The sequence below is a fragment of the Protopterus annectens genome, chromosome 10.part0, assembly GCF_019279795.1.
Source record: "Protopterus annectens isolate FY-2018-M chromosome 10.part0, PAN1.0, whole genome shotgun sequence".
In the NCBI taxonomy this organism is placed as follows: Eukaryota; Metazoa; Chordata; order Ceratodontiformes; family Protopteridae; genus Protopterus; species Protopterus annectens.
In genome coordinates, this window is record NC_056744.1 from 1,782,852,923 (window position 1) to 1,782,874,438 (window position 21,516).

The following is a 21,516-nucleotide window of genomic DNA, read 5'->3' on the forward strand; positions in this document are numbered from 1 at the left end:
CCATCCACTACTGGCACCATGATCCCTGGCCATGTCCACTGCTCTTCTACATGCAGCATGGATTATATCAGTGGCACAGTGTCGCACCTGCTTTTATGTCCTGCTCTAGTGGCCAACTGCATTGACATCGTGGATCAAGTCGGCCCACAATGCAGCCTGCTCCTGTCTGTTAGGTCTCCCCCTGGATAGTAGGATGTCATAATGCTGCCATAATGCTTCCACAAAGATGTGTGAAAGGGGCTGTGCAACGCCAATACATTATTGCTGAAATACAACACAAAGAGAACACATGTCAGGATTATATATGTGAGGGTACAGAATTTACAGAAACAGCAATTTAGGACAGCTATCAGTATTCACTGTTTGGTTACATGTCTAGTATGCATATGTGTGGCCATCCATATGACTCAACCTCTTAGAGCATGACATGGGAAAAACCCATAAATAAACATGTGACAAAGACCATAAAATAGGGGCAATATTTTACATATTGCTGTTATAAACTCAGAAAGTTGCTAGAGTAACAGGTTGTGCATTAGCATGAAACTACTGCAGGGTATGATGTCTGCAAAATGTCCTTAATTTTATTCTAATTCAGTCTTAAATGATTTGCAGCTTATTTGCCAGAAAACCACAATCTTATGAAAAACAAACCACATATATAAGGTAGAAATCTGGACAATCTGCTACAATATATACAGTTGAGAGGTATGTCCACAACATAGAAAGGTTGTAGGCACAAGTGATGGAGTAGTAATAGTCAAATATTCCTGTTTGTGACATGACAGATACAGATGTATGATCAGACACCCAACACAGGAATCCAATGTAATGTGCTCCATAGGAGTAAACCCACTAAATTCTATACAACCAAGAGTGCAAAACAAATAGCGGTGTTATCCAAGAGATATTTAACACATAGCATTTTACACTTGCTGTATTGTAGTTCCTCTGTAGGTGTAACACATAATAAATGACATGTTATCAGTAACGTTCTAAGAAAGGCTTACTGATGTAATCCCATTCCTCATAACTATATTCTACCATATGCATCATGTTGGAGATAAAATGGTTACATAACTGATGGAGTATAATACTCCTCTTTTGAAAGATGCAGATATATACGTCTTGTGACAATAAGTTCACCATAGAAAGCAACGCTCATACACAATGGTTTCTGTAGCTAGAGGTTTGCCTTTTTAAGTTGGTCTTCGTTAGCAGGTGATTGCCCCTGAACCAGTGTGTGGTTGAGTAATGCTAACTGAAATATACACAGCGGATCTGCAGTGTAATAAGCCAATCCCCTGCAACAATTGAATGAGATATAAGGCCTCAATGTAGACTCCATCCACGTTCTCATATGATGGGGTGCAAATGCTGGGTAGAAATAGTAAGTCAGCACAGGGAGGGTGTTTGACGTAGATACTTATTGCATACATTTATGTGTGGGCTACAGGCTGCAGCTGATGCTACTGCTGCAGGAAATAAGCATAGTAAGACAGGCTGCAGAATGTGGAGGACAACAGCAGTTATGTGTAAACGTGTGACCACTGGCAGCTCTGGTGTACAGGCAGAGCCTGATTGGGGGAAGTCATCCCACAGGATATTGAGGTATGTGGTGTTAGCCAAAGGTATCATTAACACAGTAATAGGTAACATATTTGTTGTGTCCTTGAACGACATAGGGGAGTAAATGTACCATTATTTCAACCATTTGGCCAACTGCCAAATAATGTGCTACATTATAGTAGTCATTTGGAATGTGTGTGCTAGCAGTACTTGCTGCTAGCAAGAGCTCCATATGTGTATGTTAGTTGTGCAGGTGTGCTAATCTGTAATATCATTATGAAATGATTGTATGCTGCACTCTGATATTAGTGGGCCTCCTTTGCATTACGTAAGTTAAAATCCTCTGTGAATGCATATTAATGCATGACCTGACACTCTATGCACTTTCTAGTGTTGCTACAGGGATATGTCAACTGTGTTCCTATCTGCAGCGTTTGACTTCCATCATTGAACAGGAGACATTCCATTTGAAATGCATTGGGTGGATAAATAGTTGATGACACACTCATTCATTGACGGGTTCACAATAATGTAAATTAAATGCTACACATCACTGGATTTGAACTCAGGATCATGTATGCCAAAAATGACTGTTTTCAAAGCATGTAACAGACTGAGCTACTGAGTCACTGTTACCGCAGGTGCATTTGTCAAGATATAAGTGCACACATACAGGCTGCGACATACTTCATTTACATTCGTTATTATGTACATGTCTTTATAGGGATGTATTTCTCCACCAGAGTCCCAGTTAAACATGTATTTTGCCATTAATACTTTAGCAGGTATATTTTTAAATGTTGCTAAGAAAAGTGCACATTTACCTGCTGTTAAAGACCTCACTTACATCCATTATTCTGTGTCTGGCTGTCTAGTGGTGTAGTCCTATACCAGACTCCAAGTTAAACTCCCATGTTTGCCATTACTCTTTAAGCAAGTTTGCATGATGTGACATGATGTGCGGCACTACTTAAACATGCACTTGCCAATTGGTATGTTTTGCTTAAACCACCTGTGTTAATTAACAGCTGTCTGGCTTGGTGGGTTGATGCACTGGTCCTGGGTTCGAGACAGGGCACAGGTGTACATTGTGCACGTTATTACTATTATTTCACAGATGTATATCAATTTAGTGCTGTTTAGCTAAGCTCAGCAACACTGTGCAATGCTCCACATCATGCAGTGTCACACAAAAAATCTTTAAAGAAAAGAAAAATGCGGGGATAGGACAGTGGTGAAATGGGGTGCAAGCAGGGGGAAAACATAGTAAAAGGCAGGTAGGGATGTGCAGGACGGGTGTAGGAAAGAACCATAGCTACCCATTTCTTGTATAGCAACAACTGTGCACTTTAACAGAATTTGTAGATGACTTTGGACTGTCATCCCCAGAGAGAGATCTATGTATGGGAGAATATTTTATTTGGGGGGGGGGCAGTTTTTTAAGGTGAGACAAGAATGATGGGGATGAAACAGGTACACATGAGGGAGGTAAGTTGGGAGGGTGAGGAAGTGTTTGCAGACAGGACTGGTGTGGGACACAAGAGGGGGGTAAACAGCTTGGCTGGGTGTTGTCAAATCCCAGTCCCATGAGCATCGCACATGGCAGCAGTGTGACTCATGTGCTCACCCATGGGACTGTCAGCACTACTCCTTCACTGCCCCTGTGGTGGCAGTGGTGGTTGCTGGGTCTCGGGGCAATCTGCCCTACCATGATGGACAGCATGCACTCCATCCAGCATAGGAGTACACCAAAAGATCAGTCCATCAGACTGCACACCATACCTGGCAATTTGTCACTGGTGATATAATCACCTCCTCCCTCAGTTATGCGGACATTCGCGTATTTGAAGTTATGACATTCTCGTCTTGGTTGTCTGGTCTTGGGTTATGTGGCATTTTGGGCATGTAAAGTAAACCCATACACACACACACACACACACACACACACACACATATATATATATATATATATATATATATATATATATATATATATATATATATATATTATCTGGTTATGGTTATGTATGGTATTTGTTTGAAGTACTTTTTATATTTTATTTTCTTATGCATTTATGAACTTCAGGTTTTTCCTGAACAGGTATTTCCATTGTATTGCATTCCTTAGGGGATCCTTTTTAGATCCTTTCAATTCATATATTTTCTTTTTTAACTTTTGGGTAGGAAGGACAGTTCTTTTCTAATTTAGTGTGATGGGATATTCCTTTTATTTTTTGCAATTAGTAGTATGATCTTTTTGTCAAGATTCATGGTCCAGGGTTGAGTTCTAACTTTGGGATTCTGTGTTTATAAATATATAATAGATTTACATGTTCTTCCTGAGTCTTTCTTTTCCTTCCACTTCCCAAAAATATGTGGCTGATTGGTTACCCTAAAATTATCTCTATATATTGCATCAACCTTCCCCCTGTGTCCCAAGTCATTGTGATAAGGATCAGAGAAATAAAATAAATGATAAAAATAAATAAAAATATTTCTCTTTGGCACTGGAGACCATGTTTTTGTTGTTACTGTAGCTTTCTTTGGGAGAGTATACTTTTATTCTTATATTTTAAATATATAATTAACATATTTTATTTTATTGTCTCTATTTATTTTTTTTTTTGTTACCCAGACTAATGTTTTATACTATTTATTTATTTATTTATTTATTTATTTATTTATTTATTTATTTTGCTTTAGAGTTTTTGTTCATTTGTTTAATTATAATTTTTGGATGACCAGGCACATCCACAGAATTCAGAGTCACCATTTCCCAGGGGTCTCTGGTGCACATTTGTGAAGTGACTTTTTCAGTATCATTGCAGTATGCAAATATTGGTGGGTGGGATACAAACCCATATCTAGAAACTCACATTTCGGATCTTTTACCCACTGCACCATACTGATGGAATGAATGTCCTTTATAAAATTAGTTTAAATGCACCTGGTTACAAAACAACATCAAAACTCAGCTTTGGTTTTACTGCACGTTATAAACCTAAATTTGTGCTGTTTATTTTTACATAGCACTGCTCTGTTTTATATCTCATAATATCTGTACCTTTGTTTTAGCGGAAATTTGTCTGTACAATTATTTTGCATGGAGAACCTGGACATCCTTATGCTAAGTTTGGAGCAACAATAGCAGAAATTAAAGACATTAATGGGGATTCACTTACAGACGTTGCCATTGGAGCACCTTTGGAGAACAACCACCAGGGAAGTGTGTATATCTTTTATGGCAATCAAAATGGTATCAGATCCCACTACAGCCAGGTGAGACAAATATTTTTTAAGTATAAATAATGAATAAATATATGAACATTGTCGCTATACTGAGGCTTTTATTCTTTTCTGCAGCATCTCCCTCAACTGTATTCTGCTTGTCACGTCTGCCCCTGTTATCATCTCTCTCTCTCTCTCTCTCTCTCTCTCTCTCTCTGTTCAGGTTCTCCTAAAAGCATAGAACAGTGGTCTGGAATTTATCTATTTTAATTCTTCTTGTCCTTTTCCTGAACATTATTCACTGTAACTGTGTAGCCTCTATTTGATTACACTGACAAATCTGTAGTTCTGTGTAAACTAGATCTAGAAATCAAAATACTTTTAGCAACTGAAATTGCTGGTGACTGTTCATTAGTGAGTATGATGAACACTCTTGCTGTTCCTCAACTGCATAATGCAGGCATGACAAACCCACCAGTACACTAACGTGTGGCTCATGTGCTGTACTAGAGACCTTCCTTCTAGTATGACATTGAAGGTGTCAGAAAGGTCAATGGCCAGGGAAATAACCAACTGCCTCGGGGGAGAGGGCAGGTAAATAATTCCATGTGTACAATAGATCCATCAATGATGTTGGGATGGAGATGGGCACACGTGACTGTATGGGTACAGTAGATCCATCAATGACGTTGGGATGGAGATGGTACACATGTGACTGCATGGGGTATAGTTGATCCATCAATGATATTGGGACTGAGATGGGTGCACATGCGACTGTATGGGTACAGTATATCAACTGATAATGTTGGGACAGAGATGGGTACACATGTGACTGTATTGTTACAGTAGATCCATCAATGATGTTGGGACGGAGATGAGTACACATGTGACTGTATGGGTACAGTAGATACATCAATGATGTTGGGACAGAGATAGGTACATGTCACTGTATGGGTACAGTAAATCCATCGATGATGTTGGGATGGAGATGAGTACACATGTGACTGTATGGATGCAGTAGTTCAACTGATGATGTTGGGATGGATATGGGTACACATGTGACAGTATGGGTACAGTAGATCGAGTGATGATGTTGGGATGGAGATAGGTACAGATCTGACTGTATGGGTCCACTTCTAAATCTTGAAAGCTCATAATGTTGAATTCAAAATACTGAGTCCAAAATCTTGAAAGTTCAAAATACTGAAAACTCAAAATACTGAATTTCATAATATCGAAAAAACAGAGTGCACCAACACTTACAATACTCCAGCACAACTGCATAACAAAACATATTACTCTTCTCCAACTATAAGCAGGGGGAAAGCCCCCTGCACTCCCCATGTGGGGGGGATGCACCCCCCACATCCCCCTGCTACTTAAATATATCAACTCCAAGATCGCACTCCACAGAAGAAAATGGCAAACATTCTATTCTTTGCTTCAAGACTGCCTGTTGTAACCTTAGTCATGTTCCCTTTTAATGTTATACTACAACATAAATCATCTTACTGTAGTAAAGTGCAATCTTGGAGTTGATATATTTAAGTAGCAGGGGGTGTGGGGGGGCACAGAGGGGCTTGCCCCCCTGCTAATAGTTGGAGTAAACTAATATGCTTTGTCTTTTATTTGTTTCTCTATGTACTTCTAGTGGAGTATAGTAAGTGTTAGTATCCTGTAGTTTTTTCGATATTATTAAATTCAGTATTTTGGGTTTTCAGTGTTTTGAACTTTCGTGATTTTGGACCCAGTATTTTGAATTTCAAGATTATGAGCTTTTGAGATTTAGAAGTCGACACGACTGTATCGGTACTGTAGACTCATCAATGATGTTGGAATGGAGATAGGTACACATGTTACTGTATAGGTACAGGTGATCCATCGAAGATGTTGGGATGGAGATAGGTACACATGTTACTGTATAGGTACAGGTGATCCATCAAAGATGTTGGGATGGAGATAAGTACACATGTGACTGTATAGGTACAGGTGATCCATCGATGATGTTGGGACGGAGATAGGTACACATGTTACTGTATAGGTACAGGTGATCCATCAAAGATGTTGGGATGGAGATAAGTACACATGTGACTGTATAGGTACAGGTGATCCATCGTAGATGTTGGGACGGAGATAGGTACACATGTGACTGCATGGGTACAGGTGATCCATCGAAGATGTTGGGACGGAGGTAGGTACACATGTTACTGCATAGGTACAGGTGATCCATCGAAGATGTTGGGATGGAGATAACTACACATGTGACTGCATGGGTACAGGTGATCAATCGAAGATGTTGGGATGGAGATAAGTACACATGTGACTGTATAGGTACAGGTGATCCATCGAAGATGTTGGGACGGAGATAGGTACACATGTTACTGTATAGGTACAGGTGATCCATCGAAGATGTTGGGATGGAGATAAGTACACATGTGACTGCATGGGTACAGGTGATCCATCGATGATGTTGGGACGGAGATAGGTACACATGTGACTGCATGGGTACAGGTGATCCATCGATGATGTTGAGACGGAGATAGGTACACATGTTACTGTATAGGTACAGGTGATCCATCGAAGATGTTGGGATGGAGATAAGTACACATGTGACTGCATGGGTACAGGTGATCCATCGATGATGTTGGGATGGAGATAAGTACACATGTGACTGCATGGGTACAGGTGATCCATCGATGATGTTGGGACAGAGGTAGGTACACATGTGATTGTATGGGTACAGTAGATCCATCAGTGATGTTAGAACAGAGATAAGTGCACATTTGCATAGGTACAGTAGCTTCATCAATGAAGTTGGGACAGCAATAGGTACACATGTGACTGTATGGGTTGGTGGCAGTAGATGCACTGGCTTGAACAGCACTACAAAATGTACCTTGAAAAAATTGCCTTATGCTTGCACTGTGAAGGCTGTCACACTAATCAATGAAATATGACAACATCTCTCCTGGGCAATGTATTCTCTCTGCATACATGCACACACATGAAAAAAATAACTGCATGCAGCCTGTGTTACAGTATTTTGTTTCTTGGCAGTAGAAAAGGATGTCATTCTGCAGCAAGTTTATCTAGTAAATCCCATTTGCTGTGAACTTTGCTTTCTTTATGGAATCTGCATGTCCTCCCTGTGTTTGTGTGGGTTTTCTATGGGTGCTCCAGTTTCTTCCCACATTTCAAAGACATGCAGTAGACGTACTGAGAATTCTAAATTGAACTTAGGTGTGTGTGTGTGTGTGTGTGTGTGTGTGTGTGTGTGTGTGTGTGTGTGTGTGTGTGTGTGTGTGCGTGTGTATTTTTGTGGTATGGATGAACAATCCTGACATCAGTATCCTCCCAACGGTATGAACCTTTGCTCTACATAGTTGATTGACACTGTTCAAGTGATATTCCATCCCTGTATGCAAAAATGGGAAATAGGGGTTTTGGATTGATGTACAATTTAAATAAAATATTACTAGGCTTCCACTGTTATGTTTCTATGTGAAATATTATGTTAGTTACCCTAACAGAACATTTATTTCCTATAGTATGCAGCAAATGTTCTCTATTAAGCATTCCTTGTCTTAAATTTGTTAAAAATTCAAGCACGTGGAGCTAGGATAGAACACAAAGAAAAACAGCAATACTAACTAGAGGGAAATACGTGATGATTGCTGCATAAACTTAACAAAAAGGGCACATAACATTGTACTCAACTGCACAGAGCGGGACCTGGTCTAAGCCACATAACAACGGCATGCATGATTCTTAAAGGGACTCATGTACAATGAGGGAACACTGTACACATCCACACACCTGGAATAATGTAAATAACCAGTTTGTATGCAGCTAGGGATACACAATACAGCCCATGGATCACATCACTGTAAATCATTGGAATAAAGGCAGGGAATTATGGGGTACAACTGGTGCAGTGGTTAATGTTGTTGCCTCACAGCAAGAGGTTGTCTGGTTCAATTCTCAGCTGGGGTGCTTTCTGTGTGGAGTCTGCATGTCCTCCCTGTGTTCACATGGGTTTCCTCCAGTTCTCTTGTTTCCTTCCACATTGCAAAGACATGCGTCTGGGGCACTTCTCCCCAGGCTTCCTCTGAAAATAGGCTCTGTCCTATTCAGACTTTCCTGGTCAACTAATGTTAAATAAATAAATGATAAAAAACAAATAAAATCTGCAGATGGCCCATACAAAATACAGCAGCCTAGTTCCCAAAGTCTAAGATGTGGTGATGTGTTGTTTAGCATAACATAACTGAGCAACACCATTGCCATTAGTTACAATGGCACTGTACAGAAATAAAAATAATAGCATGCAGACAAACATCCCAAAGGTGAGTGCAGTGCACAAAAAACAATACCATAGTCATGCCTATTGTACCCCTGCAGGCAGTGACTCAGGTGAGCTATAAGTAGTGTCAAGTATAGCTGTACCATATCCCATCATTGTCATTGCATGCTAGTGAATCCTTCTCCAGAGTCATGCAGGGTCAGCTAAAATGTTTATGAATGAGATGATGTAATTGCCATTGCTGCATAGTATACTCCAGCATTTATGAATAAAATTATGTCATTATCATTGCTGCATAGTATGCTCCAGCATTTATGAATGAGATAATTTATTTTATTTATTTATTTTACATTTGTTGACCGGGCTAGTCTAACTGGATATACGTCCATTTTCAGTAGAGGCCCGGGGAGAAAAGCTCCAGCATAAACAGTTAAAACGTTAACGATTTATAAAAAGGACATGTTTATTAAAATTACAGTTCAGAGATAGCATTGTTTATATGAATAAATATAATACAAATTATGGATTATAGACAATTTACAAAGGTTTGCTAGGGGAAAAGTAAAGAACAATTATTAGATCACAAAAACAGAGCAGGTATAAAGAGAAAAAGAGTTGGGTTGTATGCTTAGGTTAGTGTGTGGGGATGGGATTTGAACAGGAGAGGCGTGGAATTTCAGTCTGGATTAGTACAAGGACAGCGCCGCTGGGCTTTAAGATGTTCTTTGATATGTTTTTTGAATAGAGTAGTAGAAGCTAGGGTAGATAGTTCAGAAGGGAGCAGATTCCAGTTTTTTCCTATAGTATTAGAGAAAAGAGAGTCACCTGCTTTGTTGTTGGATTTAACTAAGGATACCAGATGTTTATTGGCAGAACGTAGTGTAGACAGATGTTTGTATGGTGAAACAAGATCTATGAGGATAGGGGTATTATGGGGATAGTGCAGGATTTTATGAGTACTTATACTGAGTATAAGGTTCTGTATTTCCAGCCATCCAAGTTGTCTAAGGTTAAGGCAGTGGTGAGTTTTAAAGGGAGAGCATGTGATAAATCTAGCAATGCTATTATAACATGTAGAAAGTTTTGAGAGGTTGTTTTTAGATAAGTTAGTATATATGGCACAGGCATAAAAGAGGGTAGAGATGAGGTGAGTCTGGGCAATAGTCTTCCTGGCTAAGGGGGTAAGGAATGGTTTAATTCTATACAGAGAACCAAGTTTTTTGTTAACAGACTTTATGGTGGAGTTAATATGATCATCATAGTTAAGGCAATTGTCAATTGTAACTCCTAATAGCCGGGTAGTATCTGGGGTTATGTTGGCGGCATTATTAGAGGTAATGGTAAGGAATGGATTTGGTGATTTATGAGTTGGCGTAAAAAGGAGTAGTTTTGTTTTTTGGGGATTAAGGAGGCAGTGTTGCATAAACCAGTTTTCAACAGTTTGGAATGCATTTTGGGTAATTGACTGGAGGGAGGCTAGATTCTTTGAAGTACAGATTAAGGTTGAGTCATCTGCATATTGGATGCAGGTGGCTTGGGGTGTGTTCAAGTGAAGGTCATTGATGAATAAGTAAAAGAGAAGGGGACCTAAAATAGAGCCTTGTGGGACTCCAATATTTACGGGAAGTAATGATGACAGATTGTTTTCCCAAAGTACTGCTTGTTGTCTATTTTGAAGGTAAGCCCTAAACCATTGTAATGCTTGTGGGTTAAGAGAATAGGAATTTAGTTTGTCTAGAAGTAAGTTATGACTGACCATGTCAAAGGCTTTTGACAAGTCAATAAATATTGCAGCAGAGAAGGAGGAGTTGTTCTGATTTTTATTTATAGAGTCAGTGAAGGAAAGTAGTGCAGTTGTAGTGCTGTGGAATGGTCTAAAGCCATGCTGGCAGTTTGCTAGTAGGTTGTTTTGTAGTAGGTGGTTAAGTAGAGTCAGTGAAGGAGAGTAGTGCAGTTGTAGTGCTGTGGAATGGTCTAAAGCCATGCTGGCAGTTTGCTAGTAGGTTGTTTTGTAGTAGGTGGTTAAGTAGAGTCAGTGAAGGAGAGTAGTGCAGTTGTAGTGCTGTGGAATGGTCTAAAGCCATGCTGGCAGTTTGCTAGTAGGTTGTTTTGTAGTAGGTGGTTAAGTAGAGTCAGTGAAGGAAAGTAGTGCAGTTGTAGTGCTGTGGAATGGTCTAAAGCCATGCTGGCAGTTTGCTAGTAGGTTGTTTTGTAGTAGGTGGTTAAGTAGAGTCAGTGAAGGAGAGTAGTGCAGTTGTAGTGCTGTGGAATGGTCTAAAGCCATGCTGGCAGTTTGCTAGTAGGTTGTTTTGTAGTAGGTGGTTAAGTAGAGTCAGTGAAGGAGAGTAGTGCAGTTGTAGTGCTGTGGAATGGTCTAAAGCCATGCTGGCAGTTTGCTAGTAGGTTGTTTTGTAGTAGGTGGTTAAGTAGAGTCAGTGAAGGAAAGTAGTGCAGTTGTAGTGCTGTGGAATGGTCTAAAGCCATGCTGGCAGTTTGCTAGTAGGTTGTTTTGTAGTAGGTGGTTAAATAGAGTCAGTGAAGGAGAGTAGTGCAGTTGTAGTGCTGTGGAATGGTCTAAAGCCATGCTGGCAGTTTGCTAGTAGGTTGTTTTGTAGTAGGTGGTTAAGTAGAGTCAGTGAAGGAGAGTAGTGCAGTTGTAGTGCTATGGAATGGTCTAAAGCCATGCTGGCAGTTTGCTAGTAGGTTGTTTTGTAGTAGGTGGTTAAGTAGAGTCAGTGAAGGAGAGTAGTGCAGTTGTAGTACGTGGAATGGCAGTTTGCTAGTAGGTTGTTTTGTAGTAGGTGGTTAAATAGAGTCAGTGAAGGAGAGTAGTGCAGTTGTAGTGCTGTGGAATGGTCTAAAGCCATGCTGGCAGTTTGCTAGTAGGTTGTTTTGTAGTAGGTGGTTAAGTAGAGTCAGTGAAGGAGAGTAGTGCAGTTGTAGTGCTGTGGAATGGTCTAAAGCCATGCTGGCAGTTTGCTAGTAGGTTGTTTTGTAGTAGGTGATTAAGTAGAGTCAGTGAAGGAGAGTAGTGCAGTTGTAGTGCTGTGGAATGGTCTAAAGCCATGCTGGCAGTTTGCTAGTAGGTTGTTTTGTAGTAGGTGGTTAAGTAGTTGTTTGTGAATACATTTTTCCATTATCTTAGATAATGGAGAGAGTAAGGCAATAGGTCGAAGGTTAGAGTTCAGTGGAAGACCCACCTTTATGAAGAGGGATGATATGGGCAACTTTCCAGATGGTTGGAATTTTAGCTTCAGAAATAGTTCTATTAATGAGGATAGATATGGGGTGACATAAAGCCTTTGCAGCAATCTGAAGGTATTCTGATGGGAGATGATCAGCAGATGGTGTACATGGTTTTAGTTTTCTAAGTAGTTTGTAGATAAGAGATGTACTTACAGGTTGTAGGTGAAAGGTAGGAGTAGAAGAGTTGAGAGTATTTGGTAGGGGAGTAGAAGAGGGAGGTAAAGAATTGGCTAGGTTTTGTATGGCTTCAGTAAAGTAGTTGTTAAAGGCATCAGGGATTTGATTGGAATTATTATGTTTGAAACCTGATGGGATAGGAGTAGTAGGGTGTCCTGACTGAAGAAGTTTGTTTATCCCTGACCAAAATTTTTGTGGGGTATGTTTAGTGGATTGTTGGAGGTGTAGGTAGTAGTCTTTTTTGTCTCTAAGGGTGTCTTTTTGGTAGCATTTCTTAGCTGTTTAAAGAGGAGGTGATGAGATGGACATTTGGTGGCTCTCCATTTGGCCCAGATTTTATTTCTGAGGAGCATTTTTTGCTTTGTTTAGTGAGCCATGGAGCAGTTTTTGCTTTCATTCTGGTAGTGCGATAAGATGCATGGTAGTCAAGAATTTGAAGAAAATAAGTGTTAAAGTAGGTCACAGCTTTATCAAGTTCAAGATGGGTAAGAGGTGACCAGTTGCATGCTAGCAATTCATTTTGGAAGCTATCAGGATTGAAGTATTTTTTGCAGAGGAAGGTTTTGATATTATCAGTTGCTGAAACATGAAGTTTTTTCTAGTAATATATGTAAGCATATGGTCACTGATGTTATTGGGGAAGGTACCTGGAGTATAGATATTAGGGTGTTTTTTGATGAGGATCCAGTCAAGAGTAGTTTCTTTCATGCTAGGTTTGTGGATTCTAGTGGGAGTGGTTATTAATTGGGTGAACCCAAAGAGATTTATGTGGTTAGTAGGCTTCTGGGTGTTGTAGGTGAACCAGTCAATGTTGAAGTCGCCCAGTACAATGGTCTCTTGGGGTAGTTGGTTAGATAGATAACTAAGTATGTTTTCAAGAGTATTAGTATTATTACCAGGAGGTAGATACATACAAATTAGGTAGATAGATTTGGAGTTGTTGATTTGGAGTTTGATAGACAGTGCTTCAGTTTTAGCATCTAATGATGGAAGCACATTACAGGGGAGAAGTTGGAGATGAGATTTGTAAAGTATGGCTATACCTCCACCTTTTTGTTTATTCGGTCACATCTAAGGATATTATATCCTGGGGGGATAATTTCATGGTTTAAAGTAGATGGTTTAAGCCAGGTTTCAGTGAGACATAGAATATCAAAAGAGTGCAGATCAAGTAGTGCATGTAGGTGGGAAATGTTATTGTTGATACTTCTAATATTTAGATGTGCTATAAGGAGGGAATTAAGTTCTTTAGCTATGAAAGGAGTGTTGGGTAAAGTTAAATTGTTAAGGTTGTTATTCTTGTCATTATTGGGGCCAGGGTGAGGATGAATATCACCATGAAGGAGGAGGTGGTGTTGGGTAAAATATAGGTATTTAAAGATTTTGTGGAAGTTATTGAAGTTTTTTTTAATAGTTAAGTAAGTTATGTGGCTTGTTCTGTGATATTTTGGTAGAATATAATTTGAGGTACTGGTTATGTTACTATGGTTAGCGGTATAGATGAGAGAAAATGAAGACGTTTGTTGGAAATTATGGTTTTGTTTGCATAGAGTAAGATTTTCAAAGAAGGTGAGTGAATAAGGTATAGTTAAAGAGGCTATAACTATAGTTAAGAGTAGTGAGTGGACAAAAATAGTGTTGTGTGTTGGGGCCAAGGTAGTGTGTAAAGTGTAAGTTGTGATTATTTTGAAAGTGAGGAGAGCTGGAAGAAATTAAAGTGTCTGTGAGACAAGATAGGGCTGGATTAATGTTGTCAGTAAGACTAATTAGAAGAGGATGTGTAGGAAGCAGATCCTGACAAAAGTTAGTTTAGAGGATGGATAGGGTAGGTATGGGAGTGATGGTATGTGAGAAGTAAATTAAGGCTAATTAGGACAGATTGAGTTGAGAGTGCCTTAGTGATGATTAGGTTAGTGGTAGGTTGAGAAAGATAGGGGGAGGAGTCTCGGAGGTATAAGTGTAGGGCTACTGTGGGTGGGTGGGAATTGGGGGTAGGGTAGAGGAGCGGAGTGAGCCCAAAGGGCAAACGGAGCAGGGCACAGCAAAGAAAGGAAAAGGCAGTGAGAAAAAACACTGTCAAAATAATGTCATTGCCATTGCTTCATAGTATACTCCAGCATTTAGGAATGAGATGATGTCACTGCCATTGCTTTATGAATGAGATGATGTCATTGCCATTGCTGTGTAGTATGAGCCAGCATTTATGAATAAGATGATGTCATTGCCACTGCATTATGAATGAGATGATGTAATTGCATTGCTTTATGAATGAGATGATGTCATTGCCATTGCTTTATGCATGAGATGATGTCATTGCCATTGTTGTGTAGCATGCTCCAGCACTCTATGCACTCCATTCTACTCTACCATTCCAATAATGTGTAAGTAGGACATAAAACAAGCAATAAGTCAGCAGAATATGCATACTACAGTGTGAGACTGCTGCAAGCAGAACATCCATCTGTACAGAGCTCACTCATTGGTACCACACCCCCTCATCTCTTTGAAATTAACTAACACTACTGTAATGTTTTATATGATGTGCTTGTTTTTTGCATTGTCAGCGATAGTACCCCATTGATCTCACTGGGGTTCTGAAAGAAAGTGTAGATAGTAGGAAGTAGTTTATTTTTCATCCTATACCTATAGGGCTTCACAGCATGTTTTGCTGTACTACTAGTTTGTAAAGCAGATGTTGATACAGTTATACCACCCTTTTTTGGTGCTATGTTATCATCACTGATAGTGAGAGAAACAGTGTGTCCCTATGAATGTTCTACATCAACAGATAGATGTTGCAGAAAAATCATTACCTACTCTAGCTTTCAAGCTTTCAAATTACCATTGTATAAATGAATCATAAAATCTTTTAGGTCTTCCAAAAAGTAACAAAAGTAGAAGTAATACGTAATGAAATGTCTAGCTCCTTCTGTGACAACATAACAGATGTACCTGTTTTGCACTCAATAATTCTTGATAGCTCTGTAAGATTTTTACAGTTAAAACACAGGGTAAGCTTACTAGAAAGAGTATTAATTAAGTAAACTTCACAGCAGTCTCATTTAACCATGAAGGTCTGCCTAATGAGGTTGTTAAATGCATGTTCAATAACAGTATCCATAGTATTAGTTTAGACAAAATCCCTTACAACTGGTTAAGTGCACCACAAAACAAACAAGATATATTTTTCCACTCAGTAAAATTTTTCATTGCATTATTAACTGAAGAACACAAAACTAACTTGAATAAAAACAAATAAAAATTATGTCATAGTATAGTTGAACCTCTACCTATATTTCAGTTATAGGTATGTATGTAAATGCTCTCTGTTCTTTAACATAAAACTATCCCTATATAAATAACTGTCTCCTCAATCTCCCAAAGCTCACAAGATCACAAGATGTGTGGACATGTCTCTGTTCTCATGTTTAGTCATACAGCATCCCTTTATGAACACTGAGTCACGCACTCATTGGTGGAGCCCACAAACTGGGCTATCTAAAATTAAAGTAAATTATAACACCAAAGTTAGTTCCCAGCATCTTGATAATGAAGTGGGAGAACTCACAAATACAATAAATAAATAAATGTCTACTTAGAGGTCTTAAAAGGCTGTAAAGTTAGCAAAAATATATAAATACTGCTGTCAAGACGTATGAAAAAGTATTCCCACCTACCTCTGTTTCAAAATGCAATTATTTTTGAATTTAAAAACTGTTTTTTTTTATTGAGTCTGCTGATAAAGTTTCTAATTTTTGCCTATGTTTAATCTTTAATGTGTATATTTTCTGTAATATATTCTCATTAATGTTTCAATTTAAAAGTTGCAACTAGGAACTTCATTTCGATATCAATGTAAAAAGAGAATTTAGTAGTTTATCTACACCATCAGGTCCTACTATAATTAGGGAATGAGATTTTAACCGTATAGCTACCCCCACAGTTTCATTACTATGTTAACTGAGGCATATATCAGAAACAAATATACATTTCATTAAGACTTTGTGCTTTTCAGTAGTTTAATGAACCTCTTGCAAACATATTTTATCCACAGATGTATATTGAATAAGCTTAAAAATCTACTTTTAATATCGTGATTAATACCAGTTTTATTAAACATCTTTACAGAATTGCAAAAACATTAAATGTAATGATCCCTCCTTTACTCCTAGAGAAGACCCCCATACTATAGTCCATGAATTTGTTGGTCTGATTTTACCCTGCACTGTTACATCATTAGTTTAATAGCTATTAACTCTTTCTCAACTTCCAAAACCATCATAAATTTGAGCTTTAAGCATTTACATGAAACCAAAAGTGCTGCAGGAAATAAAATCTGGCAGGAATACCCTTCTTCGACAATGATCACTGCAAACTGTTTCATTTTCACCATAATTTCAGGTGGGGAGTTCTTGATATACATTAACTGCTGAGAACTGAAATTTTAAATTCTTATATCTCACAGTAATAGAAAAAGAATGCTGCCTTTTTCTGATGTTGAATGAAATGTAGTGATTATGGGATTTATTATATTGGGCCTCTGTGGTCCATGCTTATAGGCAATATTAACATTTATGGTGGAGATAAATTAGTTCTGTGATTTTTTTCACTCAAAAAGAGAATAAAGTTTAAGTTAGTCTTAACTGTTCATTCCATTATCTCTATGAACCTTACATAACATATTCTGGAATGAGACAGTAAAAATGTAATTTTTCTTTTAAGAGTTCAATTTCAGTTTCCTGCCAATAATTTTTTCATTGTATTTTTTTCATTCTGTTTCTGCAATTCAAACATATTAGTTTCAAATTAATTTTGTTTCTCAGACAAACTTGTAAACTGCGACGCATTAGAAATAGCATTTGCCCTAATATCTTTCCATTCATCTGCTAAGTGTTTTAATGCTTTCAGAGTTTACTAGAACATCAGTTTTGTTAGTAAGTGTAGCAGCCCATTTATGAGACTGTTCTGCCTCTGATGATATTTACTTTAATGTGTTGGTGTAGTCAGATGAAGGAAAAAGTGCCTGTTTCAAATGGTTTATAACTTTACAATGTTTGTGACATATTTTCTAATAGACTTGAATCAGTTCCCCCTGGGTTCGCTGACGTTGGCTCTTTATATACATCTTCTCCTGCAGTTACTTACTTAGAATTTTGCTCTGCATCATTTGCTGATGCCTCGCCTAATGGATTAACAAAACTCAGTATTTTACCTTGGAAAAGGTTTCTATTTTCCTTTTAGTGTCTGTCATAGTAAGCAAAACTGAAACTGTAGCCCCCCCATGTCTTATTTTCCATATGAAGTTACAACTGTATGTGCAGGTCTTTTTCCTGAAGGTAAGTTTTATTGTTTCTTTTTCATAAAATAAAGAAACGTCTGCTTATTAACCCTAAAAGGGTGTAAAGTTAACAAAAAATAAAACAGTACCGTTGTCAAGACTTATGAAAAATGTTCCACTTACCTCTTCTTCAAAATGGCAGTGTACTGATATTGCTGTACATTTGTAAGCTTGGTGGGAGAGGACAGAGGAAAACACCTGAGGAGTGGATGGCTTCACTGCAGACTGCATAATGATGCCATCTATATACTATATTATGCGCTGTAGAAGTCTGTAGGAAGAGATCTTTCCTGTTCACCTTACAGGAAAATAAAAGTATATTTCGATGTTCACTAGCAGAGATAGTTACAGCTGAGAATCCAAAGTAAAATTTTTCAAATGCCATGCTGAGGGTGGAATCCTGCGTACATCAGCACATCATCTGCAACTCTCCGTGCACAATGATCCAACATGACTTCTGTTCATGTCTGCACTGGTGGAATGTTGGGTTGTAAATCATCCTAAATTGCTGAGAAGGTAGCAGCCAGTACAATCTCCACAGCAGACAACCCTTTTAAAATACTGATCCCTCTTTTTTCTGTTATGAAGGACATCCTTACACTGTTCCCGAAATGTGCAAATGGTACACATTTCACTCATACTATATATATATATATATATATATATATATATATATATATATATATATATATATGGATTCCATACACTTGGTCGAATTACACTAAGTCGAAAATGATTCCAGGCAGTTCAATTCACTGAAAGATCACTTGGTCGAAGTTCATTTGGTTGAAAATGGAATATAGCCCCTGCCCCACAGCAGTGCAACCCTGGAGTGAGAATATTAAATAAGGGGAGGGCAGCCAATAGTTTTTACTAAAGATATATATATCAATGCATTTCTAATGGATATACCTTCTTATAACAGTGAATACATTAAAATTATGTGGGGGGCTGTGCCTCCCACACCCCCCCTTATTTAATATTCTCACACCAGGGTTGCACTGCAGTGGGGCAGGGGCTAGATTCCATTTTCGACCAAATGAACTTCGGCCAAGTGAGTTTCAGTCAAGTGAGCTCTCAGTGAATTGAACTGCCTGGAATCATTTTCGACTAAATGAAATTCGACCAAGTGTATGGAATCCATATATGTGTGTGTGTGTGTGTGTGTGTGTGTGTGTGTGTGTGTGTGTGTGTGTGTGTGTGTGTGTGTGTGTGTATGTAATGCAAGAGGCAAGCCCCCCCTGCTCCCCTCATGTGGGGGCCTGAACCCCCCCACACCCCCTGCTAACTATATATACCAACTCCAAGATCGCACAACAGTTGAGAAGGGGCAAATTCCATCATTCAGTATTTTCCATTTTCAGTCTTTCTGGGATTCACTCTTTTGGTTTTCAGTCATTTGATAGTAAACCATATGCACACATATGTATATATATATATATATATATATATATATATATATATATATATATATATATATATATATATATATATATATGGGTCTACCTGACATTGCCGACAGTCCAGAATGCTGACAACCATATGGCCGACACCATATGATCAACATTCAGATTGCCGACAATGGGAAACCCGCATCGCACTATAGTGCGGAATGGAAAGATTTCCATTCCTGCACTGTAGTGCGATCTTGGAGTTGGTATATTAAAGTTACGGGGGGGTGGGGCGGAGCCCCCACAGGGGGTGCAGGGGGGCATAGCCCCCCTTGCTAGCAGTTGAAAGGGAAGTTTATGTTAGTTTTTCATGATTTTATTGTGTTGTCGATATTTTGGTTGTCGGTGATGTGGTGTCGGCCATGTCGTTGTCGGTGTTTTGCAGTTTTGGTGTTTTCAGGTAAATATATATATATATATATATATATATATATATATATATATATATATATATATGGGTCTACCTGAGATGGTCGACAAGCCATTTGATCGACTTTTATTTGGTCGACAGGCAGATTTGCCCCCCTCCCCAATGTTGTGCAACCCTGGAGTTGATATATATAGTTGGGGGGAGCACAGCCCCCACATTGGGGGGTGTGGGGGGCGAAGCCCCCCATATAAAACTGCTTGTTGACCAAATGAACTGTCGACCAAATAAAAGTCGATCATATGGCCTGTCGACCATGTGATAGGGATCCATATATATATATATATATATATATATATATATATATATATATATATATATATATATAAATATATATGGATCTACTTCAGTAGATAGAATGTTTACAAATTCAAACCACATATGACCAAGTCCATATATTCGAACTTGTAAAAGTTCAAACACTGAAGATAAAAGTAAAAAAAAACAGCAAAAAACAAAAATAAATGTCTGTAGCAGGAAGATATGCCCCCTGCACCCCCCATGCCAACTTCGAGATCGCACTACATTGTGGAAAAGGGAAATCTTCATGTTCCGCACTGTACAGAGATCTCCATTCAGTCCGATCAACCTTTTACAAGTTCAGACATGGTCTTGGCCGTATGAGGTTCGAACTTGTAAAAGTTCGATCTACCGAAGGGGACCCATAGATATATATATATATATATATATATATATATATATATATATATATATATATATATATATAAATAGATATCTATATATATATATATATATATATATATAGATACACACACACACACACACACACACACATATATATATATATATATATATATATATATATATATATATATATATATATATATATATATATATATATAGATAGATAGATAGATACAGATATAGATATACAGATAGATATACATATAGATATATGAGAACACTTAAAATTAATGAAATTCCTTAATGTCAAAGTCTGTTTTGCCTTGTAGAAAAAAATAGATGGTTGACAGGTATGTGAGACTGACAGCCCTTGGAGTTGGAGAATATGCCCCTTCCTCTGGAACTGTGTGATCTCAGAGTTAGTATATGGAATTATCAGGGGTATAGGGGTGGAATGGGGATTGCCACCTTGCAAAAAAGTGTTACATGCACTGCTGTGTCAAGATTCTTTTTATTGATTTGGATGTGTCAATGTTAGCGACATCAACATTTTGGAGATTCAGAGATTGCAAATGCTCCCATATATAGGCAGACATACGATATGCATTCGCATGAAATCACTATTTATCCCACAAACAGACAAAATAAAAGGATAGCCTGACAGTTTTTATATGCTGAAATTTAATTCCATGAAGAAATAGTGCTAATTTTGTTATGCAGGTAATTTACAAAGTAACTTTTTCTTATGACATATTTGTCACTCAGGTTGGAATTGCTTTGTATTTAGGTTACTAATTAAAAGTTAAAGTAAGGGATGGTTTCTAGCATCACAGGATATGATAGAAGCATAGATTACTCAAAGCCACGTTTTATGTCAGAAAGTGCAAAGTAAGACTGGGATAAGTAAAGAGGGATTGGAAGTCGTAGATGAAGAAAGTGAAGAACTGACAGCATTTTATTCAGGAAACTGATTTAGGTCAGAGACGGCATGGCTGGGTATATTTCCATGACACTTGTGTGAGGGTAGGATGTCTTAACGCAGCAGTGCAAAGTGAGATAAATGAAGTCATTGGAAGGATTAACCAGGGAAGAAAGCAGAGTGCCACATATATGCTGTTTCTTAAATGCAGAC

General features: G+C 38.3%; 1 protein-coding gene across 1 annotated transcript in view; it reads left to right on the top strand.

Moving 5' to 3' along the window:
- The window catches only part of LOC122814496 (integrin alpha-M-like), a 935,681-nt gene that overhangs the window by 574,129 nt on the left and 340,036 nt on the right, over positions 1 to 21,516 (top strand). Inside the window, exon 15 of the mRNA XM_044087070.1 lies at positions 4,645 to 4,848. Within this exon, the coding sequence (XP_043943005.1) occupies positions 4,645 to 4,848 (204 nt within the window). The remainder of the gene's footprint in view (positions 1 to 4,644; positions 4,849 to 21,516) is intronic.